The sequence below is a fragment of the Microcaecilia unicolor genome, chromosome 9, assembly GCF_901765095.1.
Source record: "Microcaecilia unicolor chromosome 9, aMicUni1.1, whole genome shotgun sequence".
Taxonomy (NCBI): domain Eukaryota; kingdom Metazoa; phylum Chordata; class Amphibia; order Gymnophiona; family Siphonopidae; genus Microcaecilia; species Microcaecilia unicolor.
This window is the reverse complement of record NC_044039.1, coordinates 174,822,835-174,848,237: the sequence shown is the minus strand read 5'-3', so window position 1 is coordinate 174,848,237 and position 25,403 is coordinate 174,822,835. Positions and strand designations below refer to the sequence as shown.

The window sequence follows — 25,403 nt, the reverse complement described above, 5'->3', positions numbered from 1 at the left end:
TCGGAGAGTTCTGGCAGGCCTTCGTGGTCTGAGGAGCCAGAGTCAGGTGCAGAATTACCACAGGATCTGGATGATCCCTCCGCGGTGAGGATTTTCCACCGTGATGAGCTGCCAGCACTTATTTCAGATGCCCTACAGGTCCTTTCTATTGAAGAGCCTGACAGTGGCACGGCCTCCTCTGTGAATCCTAGGATAGCTAGTACCAAAAAGCCAGCTCAAGCCTTTCCTTTGCATGAATCCATCCAAGAGCTTATTTCCGCTCAGTGGGCTGACCCCGAGGGACCTTTGAAAGTTTCCAGGGCTGTGGGGCAATTATACCCTCTGCGTGAGGAGCATTTGGCTCTCTTTGCAATGCCTAAAGTAGATGCCCTAGTCACTGCGGTGACAAAGAGAACTACCCTCCCTGTGGAAGGAGGAGTTGCCCTGAAGGATATACATGACCATAGGCTGGAAGCAGCACTTAAACGGTCCTTTGAAATTGCAGGTCTTACTGTTCGAGCGTCTGCATGCAGTTGTTATGCTGCTAGAGCCTGCCTGGCGTGGTTGCAACAGGCAGTGGAACAGCCCGGAGATGGAGCGGAGCCCTTCTCGGATGTGGCTCCGCGGCTGGAGTCGGCCTTATTCTTTTTGGCTGATGCCCTTTATGATATTGTCAGAGCTTCAGCTAAACAAATGACAGTAGCAGTGGCGGCTCGCCGTCTTATTTGGCTACGACATTGGGCAGCGGACATGGCCTCTAAGCAAAGGTTGGTGAAGTTGCCCTTTCAAGGCCTTCTCCTATTTGGTGAGGAGTTGGAAAAAAAATAGTTAAAGGCCTGGGAGATCCTAAACCCCAGCGCTTGCCCGAAGATAGGCCGAGGCCTTCCTCCAGGGGCCAGGCGGTCCACTCCTCTTATAGACCTCGCTTCCGTGAAGCTAGAAGGTACCGCCCGGGGCATTCTGCTGGGTTCACTTCTCGTGTCCGTTTTTCAGCAGAGGAATTCCTTTCGCTCGGACAAGCGTTCCGCAGCCACCGGCTCTAGGCCTGGAGTTCAGGGGCGACCCTCTCAAGGATGGTGCGCCGGCCCCCTCCTCGCTTCCTGTCATAGGAGGACGTCTTTCCCTCTTTGCCGAGGAGTGGGCCACTATTTCCTCAGATCAGTGGGTTCTGGACCTGATCAGAGATGGCTACAGAATAGAATTCAACGCCCCAGTAAGAGACGTGTTTGTGGAGTCCCGATGCGGTTGTGCCGCCAAACGGGCGGCGGTAGAGGAGACTTTGCAAGGTCTGATTCAGTTAGGGGCCATGTCCCTGGTACCTCCCGCTGAACACGGCTACGGCCGATACTCCATCTACTTTGTGGTGCCGCTAAAAGGGGGGTCTTTTCGCCCTATTCTGGACTTAAAAGAATTAAACAAGTCCCTGAGAGTGCGGCATTTCCACATGGAAACCCTGCGCTCCGTCATTGCCGCGGTACAGCCAGGAGAGCAGAGCCGGTAGTGGGAAGTGGGGCTGGAGGTTGGGAGGCGGGGATAGTGCTGGGCAGACTTATACGGTCTGTGCCAGAGCCAGTGGTGGGAGGCGGGACTGGAGGTTGGGAGGCAGGGATAGTGCTTGGCAGACTTATACGGTCTGTGCCAGAGCCGGTGGTGGGAGGCGGGGATAGTGCTGGGCAGACTTATACGGTCTGTGCCAGAGCCGGTGGTTGGGAGGCGGGGATAGTGCTGGGCAGACTTATACGGTCTGTGCCCTGAAGAGCATAGGTACAAATCAAAGTAGGGTATACACTAAAGTAGCACACATGAGTTGTCTTGTTGGGCAGACTGGATGGACCGTGCAGGTCTTTTTCTGCCGTCATCTACTATGTTACTCTGAGTGTTTCTCACGTCTCTAGACCTGAAAGAAGCTTACTTGCACATACCAATTTGGCCCCCGCACCAGAAGTTTCTGAGGTTTGCGGTGTTGGGAAAACATTTCCAGTTCCGGGCCTTGCCTTTTGGCCTCGCCACAGCTTCCCGAACCTTTTCGAAGGTAATGGTGGTAGTAGCTGCTTTGCTCAGGCGAGAAGGTATCAGGGTTCACCCGTACCTAGACGACTGGCTCATCAGAGCAGACTCTGTAACAGAGAGCTATCAAGCTACAGCCAGAGTGGTCTCAGTACTTCAATCTCTAGGCTGGGTCGTCAATATGGCCAAAAGTCACCTGACCCCCTCGCAATCTCTAGAATATTTGGAGGCCAGGTTCATCACAGACTCAGGCTATGTATACCTACCCAAGCTAAGGCGGTGCAAGCTTCAGAATCAGGTCCGTCTGCTCCTGAGGATGCCCCACCCGCGAGCTTGGGACATTGTCCAGCTGCTGGGATCGATGACAGCCACATTGGAAGTGGTGCCCTGGGCGAGAGCGCACCTGAGACCTCTACAGTATTCCCTACTTCAAAGATGGTCTCCAGTTTCTCAGGATTATCAATGCAGATTTTCTTGGCTCCCTGCGGCCCGACTCAGCATGGAGTGGTGGCTCTCAGACAGCATGCTGCGGTGAGGAATGCCGCTGGCGCTCCCCCATTGGTGTCTAGTAGTGACGGATGCCAGCCTGAAGGGCTGGGGCGCACATTGCAAGGAGAAGCATGCCCAGGGTCTATGGACACCCGAGGAGTCGGAGTGGTCCATCAACCGCCTAGAGTTGAAAGCGGTGTTTCAGGCGCTTCTGGCCTTTCAAGTGACCCTGGAAGGATTGGCTGTCAGAGTGATGTCGGACAACACGACAGCAGTGGCCTACATAAATCGACAAGGCGGCACTCAGTGCAGAGCACTGGCCGCGCAGGCTGAACAGATTTGCCACTGGGCCGAGCTGCATCTTCAGTTTCTGTCGGCAGCTCACATTGCAGGTCAGAGCAACGTGCAAGCCGATTATCTAAGCAGGCATCAGATCGATCCAGCAGAATGGGAACTAGCAGACGAAGTATTCCTGCAGATGTGTGCCAAATGGGGCAAGCCCGTGATGGATCTTATGGTGACAAGTTCAAATGCCAAAGTCCCGTGCTTCTTCAGCAGATGGAGAGATCCTCGCTCGGCAGGGTTGGATGCCTTGACTCAGCCCTGGCCTCTGGGCCTACTATATGTGTTCCCTCCGTGGCCTTGATAAGGCGCGTGCTCCTGCGGATTCGGCTGCACCCAGGAGAAGTGGTCCTCATCGCCCCGGATTGGCCCAGGAGGCCTTGGTATGCGGACCTCCGACAGATGCTAGTGGAGGCTCCCCTTCCTTTACCTCTGGTACCGAACCTGTTGTCACAGGGCCCGGTAGCCATGGAGGACGCCTGCCGCTTTTGTCTTGTGGCATGGCGATTGAGAGGGCGCAATTGAGGGACAAAGGCTATTCAAACACAGTCATTTCCACTCTCCTGCAGGCCCGCAAGCGTTCCACTTCCGTGGCTTATGCCAGGATTTGGCTCCAGTTTGAGTCTTGTTGTGCTTCAAAAGTGATCACACCCATGCGGGCTCCTGTCTCGCCGATTCTGGATTTTTTGCAGGATGGTGTACAAAAAGGCTTGGCCTATAATTCCCTGCGGGTGCAAGTGGCAGCGTTGGCCTCCCTTCGTGGTAAGGTTGAAGGCGTGTCTTTAGCTGCTCATCCAGATGTGGCACGGTTTCTTAGTGGGGTTGCTTCGGCTCCGGCCTCCCGTGTGAGCACCCTGTCCAGCTTGGAACCTGGGGCTAGTTTTGAAGGCCCTGCAGGCTTCTCCTTTTGAGCCGCTTCGGCGAGCATCGGAGAAAGATTTGACACTAAAGGCCGTTTTTCTTGTGGCCATTACGTCGGCGAGACGGGTGTCAGAGCTCCAGGCGCTGTCCTGTAGAGACCCATTTCTGCAATTCTCAGAGTCCGGGGTCACGGTTCGGACCGTGCCTTCCTTCATGCCTAAGGTGGTTTCAGCGTTTCACCTAAACCAGCCTATTTTCTTGCCCTCCTTTGATAAGGAGGAGTTTCCAGAATCTTTTGGGCAGTTGCACCTGTTGAATGTGCGCAGGACTCTGCTGCAGTATCTGCGAGTTACTATCTCTTTCAGGATCTATGATCATCTGTTTGTTTTGCTATCAGGTCCTCGCAGAGGGTCTCCAGCGTCTAAAGCCACTATTGCCCGCTGGCTCAAAGAAACTATCTTTTCAGCTTATCTGCTTGCCGGCCGGTCTCCGCCTGTAGCCTTTAAGGCGCATTCTACCAGAGCGATTTCTTCCTCTTGGGCTGAAACTGGAGCACTCTCTCGTCAAGAGATATGCAGTGCAGCAACATGGGCTTCTAAGCTCTCTTTTGCCCGACATTATAGGCTAGATGTGGCTGCTAGGAGGGATGCACATTTTGGAGCACAAGTGCTAGCGCGTGGTGTGACCTGTTCCCACCCTATATAGGGATTGCTTTGTTACATCCCATACGTAATGGCTTCATCTGCTTGATGACAAGGAAGGGAAAATTAGGTTCTTACCTTGGTAATTTTCTTTCCTTTAGTCATAGCAGATGAAGCCAAGAGCCCTCCCTGTATGATTGTGTGTATGCTGTGCATCTGTTTCAGGTTCTGTTCTTGTTTCCTGAAGTTCCTTCCTTGGGAGAAAGTTGGAAAACAGTCTTCAGGATTCATGTTCACTTATAGGAGGATGAGTCCATTCCCTCCAGTTTATGTTTTGGAGGATGAGTTTATTCCCTCCAGGAGGTTGCGTGTATCCCCTCCAGTTATACAATAAGGAGGACGAGTTTATTCCCTCCAGGAGGATGTGTTCATTCCCTCCTTTTGAGTTCATGCCCTTGTTAAGGGGCCATCGTTCGCTGTGAGGAAAGTTCATGTTATTCCCACTGCGGTTTGCCATACTGCTTTGGAAGCTTAAAATACTGAAGAGGCAGTGGAGCTGGCTGGCCATGAGGCACTGTGAAAAGTTAAGTGCTCTCTATCTCCCCCTGCTGGTTGATGGACACAACCCATACGAAATGGTTTCATCTGCTATGACTAAAGGAAAGAAAATTACCAAGGTAAGAACCTAATTTTCCTTTTGTTGACCATCACTGGCATTAAACCTGGGCACTAGTATTGGTTTTCTGGGTTTGCGGAGTCGGCTAACACATAGCCAGTTAAGTGTGGTATTCAGCACTTAACGTTTATGGGACACTGCATAAAGATAGGACTGACTTTTATTGTGGTCCTATTTATGTGGTTACCCTGGTTGGTTGAGTGCTGAATATTGACACTTAACCACTGAAAATTAGAAGTTAACCCTGAACAGGTGATACTGGCCAGGAACGATTTCTGGTCAGTTAAATCGCTTTGAATATCGACCCAGAGAATTTTAATAAATATAAATAATGGTTATTAATTAGATAAAAAGTGTGACTGTATACATTATTCAAATGTCTCTTTATTTTGGTAGACTTGAAAACATATCAACAGATTTGAGCACAAAGGTTGAGCTTTTAGCAAAAATGAAACAGGAAATAAAAGAAACGGAAGAAGAAACTGTAAAATTTAGAGAAAATAGCCTGTAAGTAACAAACTTCAAAAATGGATAGCAAAGCAAAAATGTTCTTTTTGAATTTATGATATTCCAAATGTGGCATCTGAAATAAAATTAGATTCAGTTGTAAGAATTACAGTGATTTTGTTTAAATTTCAGAGTGCAAATAATGGCATGTGAAGAAGATCTGCAGGAGCACAAGGGCAACCTTAGTAAAGAAAAATCTAAAAGGTAAAGTTATTGCGATTCAGAGAAGGTAGCAAATTGTCCATTAATCAAATTGGAAAAGGGATGGTAATCTTGTGGAGGCAGTGTTAAGAGCCCCTGGAAAGGAGACTCTGTTGTCACACAACAGCAACACTAGTGACCAGACTAGTGGTGCACTTGTGCCTGATTTCAGATGATGCTGCAGTTTCTGGCCCTTTGCCAAGATCTGTCCACTGTGACATCTGGGCTAGTGGTAGGAGAAGCTGGAGAAGAGTTATAAAATTAAAAAACAAAACAAAAAAAACTCTGGGCCTATAGCCCAGTTTAATCTGTTTGCAATTGAGCTAAAAGACAAAACAGGAGGAAGCTGCTGAGGCAAGAACCAAAATATCAAAATTAGGAAGCTTCTGTATCAGCTATGTGCATTTAGATAGTTTTTTCTGTTATTTTCAATGTATATATATATTTTTTTGTTACATTTGTACCCCGCGCTTTCCCACTCATGGCAGGCTCAATGCGGCTTACATGGGGCAATGGAGGGTTAAGTGACTTGCCCAGAGTCACAAGGAGCTGCCTGTGCCTGAAGTGGGAATCAAACTCAGTTCCTCAGTTCCCCAGGACCAAAGTCCACCACTCTAACCACTAGGCCACTCCTCTTTATCATTAGAGACTTGATCAATTGCATAGCCAGATTTTGAATTTGGGGAGGGGGCGGGGGGGGGGGGGGGAATTTTCCCTGCTTTCCATCCCTACTCTGCTCTTTGTGCCTCTCCTGCCACCCTCAAGTATCTGAGCTGGCAGAAATCCCCAAGTCCTGCTAGTGGAAACTGTCCAACACTGGAAGTCAGCAGCCCTTTCCATGGGCTGATGTTGCGTTCCCATCTGTGCGTGCTCAGTTTTTGCACATGTGTGAAAAGACTCTATGGGGGGAGGGCAAGGCGGCAGCAGCCCATGGAAAGTGCTGCTGACTGCCAACGTTGGAGAGATTATCCAGCTTATAATCAAAAGTGATCGCCGGCCATCTTCTGACACAAATCGGGAGATGGCCAGCGATTTTTTAAAAGCGGCGAAATCGGTATAATCGAAAGTGGCATTTTTGACTGCATCGCCGCTTTCCCGTCGCTTCGCCGGCGAAAGTTCAAGGGGGCATATCGGTAGATAAGCGAAGGCGGGACATGGGCGGGCATGGGCGTGGCTACCAGATGGCAGGCTTTCGCCGATAATGGGAAAAAAAAGCGGCGTTAAGCAGTATTTTGCCGGCTTTACTTGGCCCTTTTATTTTCATGACCAAGCCTCAAAAAGGTGCCCCAACTGACCAGATGACCACTGGAGGGAATGGGGGATGACCTCCCCATACTCCCCCAGTGGTCACCAATCCCTTTCCAAACTAAAAAAATAAAACTAAAAACCTTTTTTGCCAGCCTATATGCCAGCCTCAAATGCCATACCCACCTCCATGACAGCAGAATGTGTTGTATCCTCCGACAGCCTTTCCCTGGTTGCGATGTGGCTCTTGGGTGAGTGTGACACCTTTTCTGTTAGGTGCCCTGCAGAGTCACATTAGCAATGCATTGTGGTGGGTGTAGGGTACTGGGCTGTACTCCCCTGGTGCTTTTCTCCCCCTGCTAACTGGGTCAGATTGTGCCCTGTTTTGTTTCCTGTTGTAGTCCATGCGGTAGTGGCCATTGTTGTAAGCCAGTTTTAGTTCCCTTTCCTGTGTTACCCACGTTAGAGAACGTAGTTCTTACCTTGCATGGTGCTGAAAGAGGGCATTGTACACCATTGTGCCAGCTCTGACCTACTGCTAATCTTAGTACCAGGGGACTCTTTGCCAGTGGGGCACAACCTCTGATCTGCAGTTAACTGTGAGTAAACGTGCCTATTTCAAGAAAGGACTTTTTCAGAGAGATTAGTCTTCAGGTGTGAACTAGTATGCCAAAGTTATACAGTAGCAATAAGTCCTAGAGGCTGTATGCAGGCCCCTGGAACAATTTTAGTGGATGCAGTACATTTGTGGGTAGTGGGTTTGGGGGGGGGGGGGTTGGGGGGCTCAGCTCCCAAAGTAAAGGAGCTATGCACGTGGGAGCTTTTCTGAAGTCCAGCGCAGTGACCCCTAGGGTGGCTGGTTGGTGTCATGGCATGTCAGGGGGGCCAGTGCATTAAAAGTGCTGGCTCCTCCCACGGCCAAATGCCTTGAATTTGGCCGGGGTTTGAGATGGCCGACATAACTTTCCATTATCGCTGAAAAACAAACCCGGCCATCTCAAACCCGGCGAACTCCATGGCACTTGGCCGGGCTAAACCATATTATCGAAAAAAAGAGATGGCCGGCCATCTTTTTCGATAATACGGTTTTGACCAGCTGTAGCGCCGCCGCCAACATAGATCGCCGGCGATCTATTTGGCCGGCGACGTTCGATTATGCCCCTCCATGACCGCCAGAGGAGGACCTCTTCTGCTGGTGGGGCTTGGAAGTCAGTGCCAGCCATAGCAATGGGCAGTGGTGCTGCAGTAAAGTAAACATTATTGATAGTGCCACACTTATTTATAATACTATCAATAATTATGTTCCAGTGTCATTGGCCACTACTTTATATATTCTTTGTTCATTGTGTAAGCTACGATCTTCCAATAAACTATTTTTAGATATTCTGTCTTGCCATGTTAGGCTAGAAGAATATAGATTGAGTTATGGAACTTAATTCCACTGAATTGTGGAGTGCTAGTAGTTTTCTTCTATTCCAGAAGTTGTTAAAGGCCGATCTGTTCATGGAGGCATTTTAAAGACAGCAATAACAGATGACATTCTGTAGTTGTGAAGAGTACAATTTGAATATTGATGTGATGTGTTTGTCACAATTTTGTGGATTTTATGTTGTCTGAAATGTACTGCTTCCTTAGCAACTCTTCAGACTGGTTAAGACAATTAGGTTATGCACGCCTACCAGCAGAGGGAGACTGAGAACACCTGACTTTGAGCACTGTACAGCCTTCTCATGTAATCCTCAGCCAGCCAGTATTTCTCAGTATCCCAGCAGAGGTAGATGTGCCTGTGCAGTCTGAGCCAGTCTGGTAGGCCCTAGGGGAGTTCTTTTACCTAGTGGTTAGTGCAGTGGACTTTGATCCTGGGGAACTGAGTTCGATTCCCACTGCAGCTCCTTGTGACTGGGCAAGTCACTTAACCCTCAGTTGCCCCGGTACAAAATATGTACCTGAATATATGTAAACCGTTTTGAATGCAGTTGCAAAAACCTCAGAAAGGCGGTATATCAAGTCCCATTTCCCTTTCCCTTTTGGGTCTAGTTTGGGGGTTTCTTTTGTTTCTCTTGGTGACAATTATTGAAGTCAGCTGTACCCTGTTAAAAAAAAAAAAATTAACAGAGCAAGCTCTGTGGCCAATTTGTCTTTCTGTGCTTTGGGCATAGGCGGTTGGTGGCCCAACTGTTTGGGGAGACTAAAGGGGGTGAGGTTAGGGGTGGGGCCATGGGTGGAGCTTACATCCATAATTGTCTGAAAACACACAGAAAAAAAATAAGTAAAACTAAAATAGTTACAATACCTTTTATTAAATTTAGATATTAGTTATGTATCATATGTCAAAGAATAAAGTGGTTACTGAAAGCATATACTACCCACAATCGCTCAACTGCAAAACACTATTAACAACTTTGTGCAAAAGCACACTCAGAACCTTACTGTACCATAAATATTACACTGGGCAGACCCTAATACACCAATATACCACCCATACGGAAAATGCAGACTGTCAACAATATGAAACAAGGGATCATAATATCACAATTCTCATGTAGAGCCACAAAACACCCTTTTAGGGTGGATAGTGTTCACAATGAGCTCCTTTTATTAACGACCATATGTAGATCCTTCAAGAAGTAGTGTGTCATGATTTAGGCTCTACACCCTTTCTGATGTTTTGGTGCCACCTCAGTAAGGCCAACACACAATCTCTACACTGCAAAACACTATACACAAACTTGTGCAAAAACACATTCATAACCTTACCAAACCATAACAGCACTAATTCCAAGGACAGGACGAGTTACAACCTTATGCTTGGAAAAGCAGCACTGTAATTACACTGGGCTCTAAAACACCAGTGAAAAACAAAAGAAAAAAGGGCTGCAAATACTACACACTAGCAGAATACTGCACCTTGATCACATATGAAAAACACATGACATAACTGATATGAAGGCAAAATACTGAACTGGAAAGTTACCTCAAGAAGTCAGACTCAGCATGCAGCAATACTAGAAAAATTGAAACTTACATGCAAAATATCACAGATGCACATTTCCAAAAGCTGACATTCCAATTAATAAATTCTGAATAAAATACTTTTTTCTACTTTTGTTGTCTGATCATTTAGTTTTTCTATTTGCTTTGGTCCCAGTGTCTTCTGTTTTATGCAGTGTCTTCTTTTCATTTGATATTTTTTCTCTCACCATGTCCACCATCCTCCTGTTTCCTTATTTGTCCTGTCTACCATCTGTAGCCCTGCCCCTATCCTTCATCCAGTTTCAGCATCTGCCCTCAAAGTGTTCCGATCCAGCCCTTAAATTCAGCAATTTCCCCTCCATCCATATCCAGCATTTCTCCTCACTCCCCTCCCCTCCATCCATGTGCATCTACCCCCACTGTCTTCCCTTCCCTCCATCCATGTCCAGCATTTCTCCTCTCTCCTTTCCACTCCATCCGTGTGCATCTCCTTCCTTTGTCTTTCCTTCCCTCCATCCTTGTCCAACATTTCTCCTCTCTTCCCTCCCCTCCATCCATGTGTATCTCCTTCCTGACTTTCTCCCCTCCATCCATCCATGTCCAGCAAGTCTCCATTCTCCCCTGTCCTCTCCTCCATCCACCCATATCCAGCAAATTTCCTCTCTCCCCTACCCCCATTCATCCATTCATGTCCAGCAAGTCTCCTCTCTCCCCTGCCCTCCCCTCCTCTCGTGTCCAGCAATCTCTTCTCTCCCCTTGCCCTCCCCTCCTCTCTTCTCCAGCAATCTCTTCTCTCCCTTCACTCCCCTCCTCTCCTTTCCATGTCCAGTGATCTCTTCTCTTTCCTGCCCTGCCCTCCTCTCCTGTCCAGTGATCTCTTCTCTCCCATGCCCTCCCCTCGTATCCTTGTTCAGCGATTCTCCCTGCCCTTCCTCAGCTCCCCGACAGCCCTCCTCTCCATTCATGCCTGCCCCCCCCCCCACGCGCATTTAACCCTTTTATTTTCAGTGGCAGCGATGGCAGTGAAGAAGACAGCATTGCAGACTCATCTCCAGCTTCTCTTTTCCCTCACACAGTGTCCCGCCTTCTGCGATGATGTATTTCTTGTTTCCGTGAGGGCGGGACACTGTGTGAGGGAAGGGAGAAGCTGGAGGCGAGCCCGCAGTGCTGTCTTCTTCACTGCCATCACAGCTACTGAAAATAAAAGGGTTAAACGTGTGGGGGTAGGGCAGGAAGGAACGGAGAGCCATTATAGGTTGACAGTGAGGAGCCAGTGCCATGAGTGTGGGGGTGGAGGCCGGCGTGGAGAGAAGAGGAAGATACAATTTTGTTTTTCGAGGAGGAGGCAGCCAGGGTAAGGTCACGGTTATTATTACTACTACTTATCATTTCTAAAGCGCTACTAGATGTACGCAATGCTGTACACTTGAACATGAAGAGACAGTCCTTGCTCGACAAAGCTTACAGTCTAATTAGGACAGACAAACAGGACAAACAAGAGATAAGGGAATATTGAAGTGAGAATGATAAAATAAGGGTTCTGAACAAGTGAATAAGGGTTATGAGTTAAAAGCAGCATCAAAAAGGTGGGCTTTTAGCTTAGATTTGAAGGTGGCCAGAGATGGAGTTTGACGTACCACCTCAGGAAGTCTATTCCAGGCATATGGTGCAGCAAGATAAAAGGAACGGAGTCTGGACTGGAGTTAGCAGTGGAGGAGAAGGGTGCAGATAAGAAAGATTTACCCAGTGAACGGAGTTCCCGGGGAGGAATGTAGGGAGAGATGAGAGTGGAGAGGTACTGAGGAGCTGCAGAGTGAATGCACTTATAGGTAAATAAGAGGAGTTTGTATGCGGAAACGGATAGGAAGCCAGTGAAGTGACTTGAGGAGAGGGCTAATATGAGCCTAATGACACTGGCGGAATATTAGTCGTGCAGCAGAATTTTGAACAGATTGTAGAGGAGAGAGATGGCTAAGTGGGAGATCTGTGAGAAGCAAGTTGCAATAGTCTAAGCGAGAGGTGATAAGAGTGTGAATGAGGGTTCTGGTAATGTGCTCAGAAAGGAAAGGGCGAATTTTGCTGATATTATAGAGAAAGAAACGACATGTTTTAGCAGTCTGCTGAGTATGCGCAGAGAAGGAGAGGGAGGAGTCAAAGATGACCCCAACGTTACAAGCTGATGAGACACCTATGGCTTTGGGGGTGTTGGTCTGTACGGGCCATGTTTTCCTCTTGGGGTGCTACACCTGGGTCCCTCCCCATCTTCTGCCCTCCTTCTTGGAGTGAGCTCCTGTGTGCCTCGGCTGCTGAGTCTCTTGGGAGCTTCAAGTGCCCTGTAGTTGGTTCACAAAAAAAGAGAAAAGACAGAGGATGTCACGTTGGTGAGGAAAAGTGAGCCCTTGGGCCACTGCTGAGGAGCAGCAGTGGCAGGCAAATCACCCAAACAGGAGGCAAGGCAGACCACAAACAGACAGGCACAGGCCGGACTGGAGAAGCTGGACTGAAACAAAAGCACTAATCAAAAACAGAAGAATAGTCCATTAATCAAGCAGAGACTTACCGGCAGGCAGCAAAGCAGCAGGGAAACCAGGAACCACACAGAGTCTGTAGGCAGGTGTCAATCAATAGTAAATCAGGAAGCAAGCAGAGTCTAGGGCAGGCAGCAGACAGTAGAACAAACCACGAAAGAAGCAGAGTCTAGGGCAGGCAGCAGACAGTAGAATAAACCAGGAAACAAGCAGAGTCTTGGGCAGGCAGCAGACAGTAGAACAAACCAGGAAACCAGCAGGGTCAAAGGCAGGCAGCAATCAGTAGAATAATCCAGGAAAACAGCAGGATCAAAGACAGGCAAAACAAGCTTTCAGGGCAGGAACCGCAACAGACCAACAAGGACAAGAACAGAACTGAAGACCTCTGTTGCCAAAGCAAAGTCTGAAAGTTCCCAGGTGCTTAATAAAGGCCACATACAAGGGAGTTCACCAGGTAAGGGTGCGCCTAAGTTCCAAAAATCCCAAGCCAGTCGGGAGGGCTGGAAGATCCAGACCGGCATGACTTCTGGAACATGGGAAACAGCAAACAGACAGTCCATCGCAGCCACCAGGTCTGACCACCAGGTGGCGAGATGAATGAGAGCATGAAACAGGGGCACAACCGTGACAGAGGAGTTCTCAATGGAGTGCTGTGTAGAAGGCAGAAGTCTGCACTTTAATGCCTGTGTTTTGTTTCAGTGCCAGTGTGAGTATTTTGCCACCTACTTTATTCTCTCATTCATTGGAGGGCTCTGCTGGGAGTCAAAGATGAGCTCAAGCAAGTTACATAGATGCTACTCTTGTATGCGTCGCAGCTTAGACATGTAGGGGGCACAATGCAAGCCAAAGTCTCTCGAACCTGAGTATGAAACAGCAATGGACTGGGGGGGTTATTGGGGATCCTGGAGTGGTGGGGTCAGCCCCAGCAGGCTCTTCAGCAGGAGTTTCGGTTTTGGTGGGAACCACCGCCATTTTGAATTCTTCCTGCACTGCTGTGCAGCCGCTGCAGCTGTTGCCTGAATTGCCTTTCCTGGTTTCCTCCTCTGCAAGGGAGGCTCCTGGGGGTATGGCTTTCCCTTATGAGTTCATTTGATCCCTGTATCAGGCCTGGAGAGCAGGTGAGACATTTCAGGATCATCCTGGGGTTATCCTGGGGGTTCTCCCCTTCTGGGGGCTGCAAAGAGGCCTAGACTGGATTGGGCCGGTGAGATGAAGGATCCCTTGGCTCTCTTTTTCAAGGAGGACCTTAGTGACCTAGAAGGGGAGGACCTAGTGGTGTGGGACCTGGAGGGGGACGCTCTTCTCCCAGGGGAGGACCCTTCGGTGGTTCAGATTTTTCACAGGGATGAACTCACTGAATTGATTTCTCAGTTGTCTTCTACCCTGAAGTTTGAATCAAAGTTGGTCCCAGCAGGGGGCTATCAGCAGGTGGATCCCCTGGTGAAGGGCATTAGACTTCCCTATGAATCAGGACCTGAGAGATATGGTGCAGCAGAGCTGGCTCAGCCAGTGGACCAGGTGAGTCTCTGGTCCAGGGCGCCCGAGTCCATGATGTCACCCGGCCCATATGTTTTGTTACCGTGATCGGTGATCACCGACAGTCCAGATTGCAAGAGGTACGGGTGGGGCGGCTCTTGCCTACTGCAGTCTTCTCTCTCTTTGCTTTCTTCCTCCTCTCTGGCTCTCACCTACGCTGAACACTCCTTCCAGGCCCTCCTCCCTCTCAACAGTTGTCAGCTGACAGGTCGGTTCACATAGTTGGAACTGCCCTCTCCCTCTCCCCTCCCTTTCTCACTTCTTGGGAAAACATGCTAGTTGTTGCTTGGGATTAGAGACCAGCATCCAGTCCCAGCATGCCTTGCAAGGAGGAGTGGGGATTCTGAAGTATTTAGAGTGCTTCAGCATCTACCATGGCACCATGCTGTTCTTCTTCGGTCCTCTGCCGGCGCCGCCTCTGCCTGAGCTGCATGCCAACCTGCCCAGCATCCACTGCTTCCTTCTTGTTCGGACTTCTGCTGCCTCTTTGCCCGCCTGCGACCGGAGCAGCAAATAGAGACCAACAACTTTACACCTCTGCTGCCATGCTGCCTCTGTACAGCGTTGTGCCGACTGCCTCTATTCGGCTTGCTGCTTCTGCTCTACCACTGCTGGCCAGGTAAGGGGGTGTGCTGGACAGACCGGTCTTGTAATGTTTTTCAGTTGGGGTGGGGGGAGTGGAAGTTGAAATTGCTGTCGGTGAGGGGTGGGCGACATTGTGGAAGTTGAAATTGCTGTTGGTGGGGAGGGTGATATTGTTAAGTTGCTTGCTTTTGGGAGGGGGAGGGAGGGTGATATTATGGAAGTTGGCCCAACTTGGGTGGGGCAGGTGGGAGGCGGGGCATGGGGGCACAAAATCAAAAGTTGGTCCGGGGCACCACAACCACTTGAGCTGGCCCTGTGGTGCAGGCTGAGTGGGCATCCCTGGATTCTCCTTGCAAGGTCATGAGGGCCGTGGGTGAACTTTATCTGATCCCCATGGTGGATAGGGACTCTTTGAAACCTCCCACAGTGGATGCTGTGGTAACGGCAGTTACCAAGAAGACTACCATTCTGTTGGACAAGGGGTGTTGCGCTTCGAGACCTTCAGGATAGACATGTTTGTTGCCCATTGGTATGCTGTTTTTATCTATACTTTTCCTTCCCTAGCCTGTAGCTAGGGATTTCCAGAAATAAGAATATTATAGCCTGCTTGTCCTTGGAGAAAGCAAAGTTGCATACCTACAGCAGGTGTGATGTGAGGGCAGACTAATATAAGTCATCACCAAACCTACCCACTACCATTAGGAGTTAGTGTTTTTTACATTTCAACTTCTGTTAAATTGGCATAGAACTAAGCAGGCCCTGTTTGACAATACCAGTGCTAAAAGTCTTACTCATGCATGGTAGTCTGTGCTGGAAAGTTCTGTAAAAGTCTAGAGCTTCTTATGGCATTATGTTGTTGTGCTCCTTTGGATAGCATCACCCATTACTGAGGAATTATATCCTGCTGCTGGTGGAAAACACCTGCTACTGGTATACAACTTTGGTTTCCTTCACCAACATAGCAAGTCTTCCAGTTGTTGGAAGCTTCATTCTTCATTCTACTAGTCTCAGACTGTCATGGCCTAACATCTGTAAACAACATGATGCATTGTGAAATAAAAGGAAAGTTGGCACACTGGGATACTATGAACCATCCTCATTTTCATATCAGATGGATGAATTAAATTTCCTTATAGCAACCCATTATGTTTCTTCTTTCAAAGGCATACAATTGGAGAAGTTTTGCAATGACTGCAGAAAATAATCTCCAAAGTACTTAGTATAGATTAGAGAGCAGCCACTTGTTATTAGTTGTTTGAAGATAATTTGTAGTCGAAAAGCCATTAGAGTTTATTGTATTCAGTTTGCTTTCTTCTGTGTATTTTTATTTTCCTGTTACTAAAGAGAGATGCAACAGTTGAATCAATGTGTTTATTCGTAGAATATCACTTCAAACTAAAAGCAATGAATTAGAGAAACAGGTTGGATTCTGGAAGACTGCAAAAAAGAAAATTATACATGAAATGAATGAAAGAATTGAAGCTGGAACAAAAAGATACAATGAATTAAATGATGAGGTAAGTTAACTATAGAACAGTAAAGCATATTTGTTGTCTGCAGAGATGAGTAGTAACAAAGACTTGTACTTTGTTATAGTGCTTAAGTACAATTGGCAGTACTTTTACTTGTAATGAGTTACTTTTTTTTGCAATACTTTTTACTTGTAATGAGTTACACTAAAGCTGTACTTAGTAACAAAGTACACATTTGGAAAGTAGTTTAAAAAAGTATTTTCCATCCCTCTGCTTCTCCCCCTCTACAGGCTTTCCAAACGATATCAGACGCAGCTTGCAGCTCATTGGGCCTGAACTACTGGTCCCAAAAACAGCTGAGCTGGGACTGGAAGTTCGGGCCCAATCAGATGCAAGCCAGGATCTGAAATCACCTGGAAATCCTAGTCTCTGTCCTCTAATCCTGCCCAGAACAGCTGTTGATTGGCTATTACTTTCTTGTTGTCAGGCTCAGCTGCCCCCCCATCCTGAACCACACCTTCACTACGTGTCACCATGGCCCTGCAGCACAGTTTGTTCCCTCCCTCCCGTTGCACCTCTGCCAGACTCGCGCTAGTAAACTACCATGGGAGATGCATGGGACCAGACTCTCTGCAGCACTGCTAGCGCTTCCTGCTCCAGGCCCACCTCCTCTGATGTAAACTTCCACAACTGGCAGAGGAAGTGCTAGTGGCGCTGCAGAGAGCCGGGGCCCTGTGTGTCTCCCATGGTAGTTTATTAGCGAGGGCTCGGTGGAGGTGCACGGGAGGGAGGGAGTGAGACTGTGCTGCAGTGACAGAGAGAGATGGGGCAATACTGGATAAAAGGAGGGACAGACAGAGGCTATGGGATGGGGAGAGTGAGAGAAATTGGGCAAGACTGGATAGGTGGGGGCACTGAAATCAACTTTTCAAAATGATTGGGGATGCTAATGTAATATATTATAAGCAGTGGCGTACCTAGGGTAGTTGACACCCGGGGCCGGTCATTTTTTAACACCCCCCCCCACCCCCAAATCCAGTACTAGGCATGCCGAGAATACAAAACACTCAGGACCTATAGAGCAATTCTACCATACCATAAGCAGTCATTTCTACGAGTCACACAAGGAAAAGGAAAGCATCTTAAACACTACAGTGAGCACTAGAGCATCAATTCACCTATTGTAAAACGAAACCAGACAGAATAGTACAGATCGTAGATCCTGCACAGTCAATGCCAACTGAAAGCCATGTCTTTTTCACAAACACAGATACACCCTAATCCACTATAGAATAAGTAATCATAAACTTTCTATTTAGACAAAAATTAAACTGAACCCCCAATGCCAGACTCTGCATACAATGCAACACCACAGAAACAGAAACTGTCCCCTAGTACTGTGCAAAATATAAAGACAGCAGATGTAAATTTGAAAAAAAAAACCTAACAAGTACCAATCACCACTTTACAAATTAACAAATAGAAATAAAACAAATATAGAAAGTAAAATAATACCATTTTATTGGACTAATACATTTAGCTTTCAGAGGCCAAAACCTCCGTCCTCGGGTCAGTACAGTATAGTGCTGTTACAGTATCCTATCCTGACCTGAGGAAGGGGGTTTTGTTCTCCGAAAGTTAGTCAAAATGTATTAAAATTAGTCCAATAAAAAGATTACCTTATTTACATGTTCTATTATAAACATTTAACACATCTACAATACTTTATCCTAAAGCAAAAAAAATAAAAAAATATATTTTATTTACAGTTTGTTGTCTCTGGTTTCTGCTTTCCTCATCTTCTTTTCACCGTCTTCCTTCCATCCAGCATCTGTCTTCACTCTCTCTCTCTCTCTCTGCTATCCAGTGTCTGCCCTCTCTGCCATCCCTTCCATCCACTGCCTGCCCTTTCTCTCTGCCCCTTCAATCCACCATTTGCCCTCCCTCTCCCATCCATCCAGGGTCTGCCCTCCCTCTCGCTCCCCCTTCCATCTAGGATCTGTCCCCTCTCTCTCTCTGCCCCTTTTTTCAGCCCCCAGTTCCAGCCCCCTTCTCCCCTCTGAACCCCCCCACTCCAGTCCCCTTCTCCCCTCCCCTTCTCCTGTCTGAGACCCCCACCACAGTCCTCTTCTCCCCTCCCCTGTCTGAGACCCCCACCCCAGTCCCCTTCTCTCCTCTGAACACCCCCATCGCAGTCCCCTTCTCCCCTCCCCTGTCTGAGACCCCCCACCCCAGTCCCCTTCTCTCCTCTGAACACCCCCATCCCAGTCCCCTTCTCCCCTCCCCTTCCCTTCTCCCCTCTGAGATCCCCACCCCAGTCCCCTTCTCCCCTTCTCCCCTCCCCTGTCTGAGATCCCCACCCCAGTCCCCTTCTCCCCTCCCCTTTTCCCCTCTGATACCCCCACCCCAGTCCCCTTCTCCCCTCTGAACACCCCCACTCCAGTACCCTTCTCCCCTCCCCTTCTCCTGTCTGAGACCCCCACCACAGTCCCCTTCTCCCCTCCCCTGTCTGAGACCCCCACCCCAGTCCCCTTCTCTCCTCTGAACACCCCCATCCCAGTCCCCTTCTCCCCTTCCCTTTCCTTCTCCCCTCTGAGATCCCCACCCCAGTCCCCTTCTCCCCTCCCCTTTTCCCCTCTGAGACCCCCACCCCAGTCCCCTTCTCCCCTCTGAACACCCCCACCCCAGTCCCCTTCTCCCCTCCCCTTCTCCCCTCCCCTTCTCCCCTCCCCTTCTCCCCTCTGAGATCCCCACCCCAGTCCCCTTCTCCCCTCCCCTGTCTGAGACCCCCACCCCAGTCCCCTTCTCCCCTCTGAACACCCCCACCCGAGTCCCTTTCGCCCCTCTCCTTCCCCACCTGTCCCGTTAAAACCGGCGAAGCAGCGTCGCAGGCAGCGCCTCGTGCCCTGCTTGTACAAAAAAAATCAAATCTCCTTCCTTCTCCTCGTCTTGACGTCTTGACCTCGACTCGGGCCTTCCAATCAAATTGATTGGAAGGCCCGAGTCGACGTCAAGACGAGGAGGGGAAGGAGGTTTGATTTTTTTTTACAAGCAGGGCACGAGGCGCTGCCTGCGACGCTGCTTCGCCGGTTTTTTAAATGTGCGGCGCCGCGGGAACGGCCACGGGAGGCGGCGGGAGCAGAGCACCCCCCACCCACTGGCACCCGGGGCGGACCGCCCCCACCGCCCCCCCCCTTGGTACGCCACTGATGATAAGATATATTAAATGTTTATATATTAAATGTTTTTTTTTCTGGGGCTCTGGGGGGGGGGCTGTTCCAGGGTTTTGGTGGATGGTGCTGGCTGGAAAAGGTTTAAAGTTAGTTTGGGAATTTTTAATGGTGTTAGATGAAGAAAGTGTGAGATGTTTCTTAAATATGTTTTTTTATTACAAAAGAATAACCCATGATTGTACTTTAAAATTCTATATATAGTAAGTTTTACATTAACTTCTATGGGGGGAAGGGGAAGCAACCTGGGGATTCAGTTAGGACAGCCAAGATTCTAAAACAGATAAGAAAAAAAAACCTGTCTTTTTCTGACAAGCTGATTGGTTGAGAGATGTCAGATGTTCCTCTAGGGGAGGTGAGTGGCTAGGGAGACTGCTGAGCTGGAGAAGAGAGCAGGCTGAGCATGGAGAGTGAGAGAAAAAAAAAAAAACGTTTGCTGGGTGTATAAGTGCTAAGTAGTAGTAGTAGTATGTGAAATTTAAGAGAAAAAGTATAGATTTTATGGGTTTAAAGCAGGGGCGTAGCCATGGGTGGGCCTGGGTAGGCCTGGGCCCACCCAGCGACGATAAAGAGAGATGCCAAAAGAATTGATCCGCTGCCGGCACGCTGCAGGCCTTCTTTCCCCTCCCTCCCTCCCCTTTGGGCAGCGCCGCAGTCTAACGCTACAGCTGAGCAAAGCTGCACCGCACCGGGTCCGTCTCTGGCCTGCCGCTACTTCTGCCCTCCAGCTCCTTGATCTTTGTTTGCTCTCTTCTGCTGCTTATCTGCAGTGGTTCCGGATCTGTGCACTCCCAGGGCTGTCTGTGTATGCTGCCTGCGACTGCTTCCTCTGCGCTGGGCCCCGCCTCTTCAGAAGAGTAGGCAGGGCCAGCGCAGAGGAAGCAGTTGCAGGCAGCTTACAGACAGGCCTGGGAGCGCGCGGATCCGGAACCGCTGCAGATAAGCGGCAGAAGAGAGCAAACAAAGATCACAACGGAGCCGGAGGGCAGAAGTAGCGGCAGGACAGAGACGGACCCAGTTTGGTGTAGCTTTGCTCAGCTGTAGCGTTAGACTGCGGCGCTGCCCGAAGGGGAGGGGAAAGAAGGCCTGCAGCCAGGTGCCAGACTGTGGCTGGGGAAAGGGAGGGAAAAAACGTGTGTGTGTGGTGGTGTGTGGGTGGGGGGTCGGGGAGAGACAGGAGCACTGTTGGGATGAGGGAGTGAGACAGGGTAGAGCTAGGTAGGGAGAGGGACGGAGAGATGCTGCAAGGGGAAAGAGAGGGAGAATTGTTGGATATGGGTGGGATGGGGAGAGGGAGAGAAAGGGCATGAGAGAAAAAAACATTTTGGACGTGGAAGGGAGAGGTGAGAGGGGAAATGTTGAACATGGCAGTGAGGGAAAAGAAGGATGGAGAGATGATGATGGTGGGGGGGGGGGGGGGAGAGAGAGATGTCAAACCAGGGGCTCAAGGTAGGGAGAGGGAGAAAAGTTGGACATGAAGGTGGAGAAGAGGAGAGGAAAGGAGAGATGCACAAGCGGTAGAGGGGAGAAAGAGGGAAGATGGATCCAGGGAGAGAAGATAGACAATGGATGGTAGGGAAGAGAAAGGGAAAAATGCTGGACAATGGGGGCGGGGAGAGAGATGGGACAGGAAGATGCTGGTGGTGGGAGGTAAAAGGGATAGGGAAATATCAGGCTATGAGGGTGAGGAAAGAGGGAACAGATGCTGGGCTGGAAGAGTGGAGGGAGGAAGACACAGGGAATGGTGGAAAGCATGGGGGAGAGGCCCAGGGAGTGGAGATGGCAAGGAAAAAATGAGAGAATAGTGATCATAGGGGGTAGAAATATGGTAATGGCGTGAAGATCGAACATGGAAGGGAATGGAAGGCTGAGAAGGAGAGAGATGAGGAATGGGAAAGCTTGTGGGTGAAAGGAGATGGAAATGTGATAGATATCTGAAAAGTAAAAAGAAGGAAAAGATTTAGGAAGAGGATGAAATTTTAGTGTACAGAGGCTTGAAGAATTAGCAGAATACAGACAGAAATTGGAACCAACATTATGGAAAAATAAAATGTCCAGACAATAAAGGTAGGAAAATCATTTTACTTTGAATATTTTAAATGGAATATGTTAACTTTTGGAAATGTGCATAGCGGATGTCTTTTTATTGTGTTAAGTAGAAAAGGAAATGCGCTTTTGTTTTGTTTTGTTTGGTTTTTTTTCTCCAGTGTTGCAGTACATGCTGAGGTTCCCAGTTCAATTTTGTCTATATATTTTTATTTCTAATTTCTGAGGGTCTGTCAGTGTGACTTTAACTGCAGATGAGGAGATTGGAGAGGAGAGGGAATTGGGGGAGGGGCTTTATTTTCTGCCCTGGTCACCAGCATGGCTAACGGCAGCCCTGACCCTTGCTGTAGCTAGTGGGGATTCCCAAGCCCTACTAGCTGGGGTCTTTTCTGAAGCTGGCCAGAGATGCCTTCTACTGAGCTTGGCAGATGGGGGCAGCATCCTGGAGCCACTGACAACTAAGAATGTATGGGGTGCTGGCATCAGTGGCTCGAGGAGTTGCTGCTGCCTACTGGGCTTGGTGGAGAGGAGTTCTGGCCATCTCTACTGGAGGCCTTCAGCTGACAGAGATTGGGGATCCTCATCTGCTAAAGTATTTATATTTTGAATTGGGAAGTGCTGGGGAAGAGAGAAAATTTTGTGCCCACCCACTTTGTGCTCAGGCCCACCCAAAATTGGCTGTCTGGCTACGCCACTGGTTTAAAGTGAAATAAGTGATTGGAAAAGCAATTAAGACCCAGGCTTATGTGTGCCAGTTTGAAAGTGAGCTGAGGTGAGTGTGAATGGTGTTCCAGTGATAGCACTGAATTTCAAGAGATAAACAGTGATTTACCATTTTAGGGTGAGAGAGGCTGTGATTTGTGGTGGGAGTTGTACTAAATGAGAAAGCCTAAAAGGGTGTAAGGATTTAAAGTGTGACAGAGGGGAGGTTGAAGGTGAATTTGATATTTGGAAAAAGAAACTTTTAGGCTGTGTCTGTGGGAAAGGTGGGTTGTTTGTGAGAATTCTGAGTTCAGTACAGGGTTTGGGATCAGGCTGCAGGTTAAGGAATATACAGCACTGCTTCTTTTTGAGTGTGCTGTATTTTCAAAATAGATCTGATAGCTATAAAGGGAAATATTGTGTTTCTATGTGAAGTCTGTGAGATGGAATGGGTTACTGTGTGAGATCCCTGAATGCAGTGCAAGAGCCTTCGGCAGCATTATAGAATAGGGAATCAACAGTGAGAAATAGGTTTTGGAGTGAGAAATCCTTAAATTTATTTGGTTTTGATTAGAGAGTGTGGCCACAGTATTGAGAACTGATTAAATGTCACCAGAGTGGAGTCAGTTCCTGAACAAGCTCAGGGAGCTTAGGGTTTTGCCTCCGTTTATTTTCTTTATAAGTGAGGTTTAGGAAGAAGAGATTGGTGAATTATCCTCTGCAGGATTTCTGGCTGAGCTCCAACGCAAAAAATAAATCACCAAATCAATTCAAACACAGCTAAGTGACATTTGCAAAGGGTGTTGAAAGGCATATCGTTTTTTTGTTTGTTTATAACATTTTAAGGGAAAACTAAAGAACAGAACAACATCAAATATAAAAAAAAATCCATGTTTTCCTGACTTGCCTAAGTGTTCTGGGTTCAAGTGAGATGCCTGCACAAACATCCATAATACCCATAAAGACTCAAATTCTGACATCAATGGCAAGGAAAGAGTATTAAAACAATTCTCCGAGGATAAGCAGGCTGCTTGTTCTCACTGATGGGTGACGTCCTCGGCAGCCCCTCCAATCGGAATCTTCCTAGCAAAGTCCTTTGCTAGTCCTCGCGTGCCCGCGCGCACCGCGCATGCGCGGCCGTCTTCCCGCCCGAAACCGGCTCGAGCCGGCCAGTCTTCTTTCGTCTGCACTCGGTACGGCTGTGTTTTTTGTCGTGTCGAGCCCCGGAGAGTCGACCTCGCGCGTCCGTGTTTTATTGACGTGTTTTTCTTCGGAAAAGTTTCTATATCTGTCGGGAAGTGCTCCGAAAACCCCCTTGGGTTTCATTTTCCCCTTCCCGTATTTCCAGTTTTGCCCCGGTAAGTTTTCTTTCGTCGTCGGGGTAGGCCTCTTTTCGGCCTCGGTCGAGATTTTTTCTCCCTTAAAGTTTTGGTGCTCCAAATTCGTCATTTCGGATTTTGACTTCGCCGGCGTGATTTTTCCGCCCATGACATCGAAGCCTTCCAGCGGCTTCAAGAAGTGCACCCAGTGCGCCCGGGTAATCTCGCTCACTGATAGGCACTCTTCGTGTCTTCAGTGTCTGGGGGCCGAGCACCGTCCCCAGAACTGTAGTCTGTGTTCCCTGTTACAAAGGCGGACTCAAGTAGCGAGATTGGCCCAGTGGAACGTTTTGTTCTCGGGCGCTTCGTCGGCATCGGCACCGGGGTCATCGTGTGCATCGACGTCATCAGCGTCCAGACCTTCATCCTTGGCTGCCAGTGCATCGAGTGCATCGAGGCATCGGCCCTCTGCATCGGCACCGAGACACCGGATAGCTGCATCGACGTCGGTGGTACCGGGACCTCGTCTCCTGATGTCGTCGGACGGTGGTGCATCGAGTGGAGTGCAGGTGAGGGCTGTCCTTTCCCCTGCTGGTGGCGGTGAGCCCTCGGGTGGGTCTCCTCCTACCCTGAGGGCTCCTGCGGTACAGCCCCCCCGAGATCGACCCTCTTCGGTCTCGGCCCCGAGGAAGCGACGGATGGATTCTACGTCCTCCTCGTCGGTGCCGGGAAGCTCCGGTGACATGCTTCGGAAGAAGTCGAAGAAGCATCGACACCGGTCCCCTTCCCGCGTCGGCACCGAGAGCTCTGGGTCGCCGAGGGAGTCGGCACCCAGCAGGCATCGGCACCGAGAGGACCGCTCACCCTCTGTTCAGGAGGTGTCGATGCGCTCCACTCTGGACAGCCCGGAACAGCCTCCACGCCCTGAACAGGTTCTGACGTCGACGCCTGCATCGACCTCCATGCCTTTCTCTGCAGCCGCTCTGAACGAGAGCCTCCGGGCCGTTCTCCCAGAGATTCTGGGAGAGCTGTTGCGCCCTACCCCTCCGGTACCGGCGGTGCTTGCGCCTCCGGTACCGTCGAGCATGGCGCCGGCTGGCCCATCGCCCGGGGTGAGGTCCCCGACGTTGGTACCGCGTGCGGTGCCGACTGCGGCCATCTCCCAGGAGGGGTACCCGACTACGTCGGCGGAGGGAGCTTCGCCGATGCGGGCGAGGGAGTCTACCTCTCGACGCCCCCATCGTGGACGTGGCTCCACGGAGTCGAGCCGGGCGCGGTTGCAGACGCAGGTCCGTGAACTTGTGTCTGACACCGAGGGTGAGGCCTCGTGGGAAGAAGAAGAAGATCCCAGATATTTCTCTGACGAGGAGTCTGAGGGTCTTCCTTCTGATCCCACTCCCTCTCCTGAAAGGCAGCTTTCTCCTCCCGAGAGTCTGTCTTTTGCTTCCTTTGTCCGGGAGATGTCTATGGCCATCCCCTTCCCGGTGGTTGTGGAGGACGAGCCCAGGGCTGAAATGTTTGAGCTCCTGGACTATCCTTCTCCACCTAAGGAAGCGTCAACTGTTCCCTTGCACCATGTCCTGAAAAAGACATTGCTTGCAAACTGGACCAAGCCACTAAGTAATCCCCACATCCCCAAGAAGATCGAGTCCCAGTACCGGATCCATGGGGACCCAGAGCTGATGCGCACCCAGTTGCCTCACGACTCTGGAGTTGTGGATCTGGCCCTAAAGAAGGCTAAGAGTTCTAGGGAGCATGCTTCGGCGCCCCCGGGCAAAGACTCTAGAACCTTAGACTCCTTTGGGAGGAAGGCCTACCATTCCTCTATGCTCGTGGCCAAGATCCAGTCTTACCAGCTCTACACGAGCATACACATGCGGAATAATGTGCGGCAGTTGGCGGGCTTGGTTGATGCTCTTCCCCCTGAGCAAGCCAAGCCTTTTCAGGAGGTGGTCAGGCAGCTGAAGGCGTGCAGAAAATTCCTGGCCAGAGGAGTGTATGACACTTTTGATGTTGCGTCCAGGGCCGCTGCTCAAGGTGTGGTGATGCGCAGGCTCTCATGGC

At 49.5% G+C, this 25,403-nt stretch overlaps 1 protein-coding gene across 1 annotated transcript in view; it reads left to right on the top strand.

The window, feature by feature from the left end:
* Positions 1–25,403, top strand: part of LOC115477917 (myosin heavy chain, non-muscle-like) — a 172,094-nt gene that overhangs the window by 90,085 nt on the left and 56,606 nt on the right. Inside the window, exons 10-12 of the mRNA XM_030215053.1 lie at positions 5,392–5,502; positions 5,635–5,706; positions 15,952–16,087. Of these exons, the coding sequence (XP_030070913.1) occupies positions 5,392–5,502; positions 5,635–5,706; positions 15,952–16,087 (319 nt within the window). The remainder of the gene's footprint in view (positions 1–5,391; positions 5,503–5,634; positions 5,707–15,951; positions 16,088–25,403) is intronic.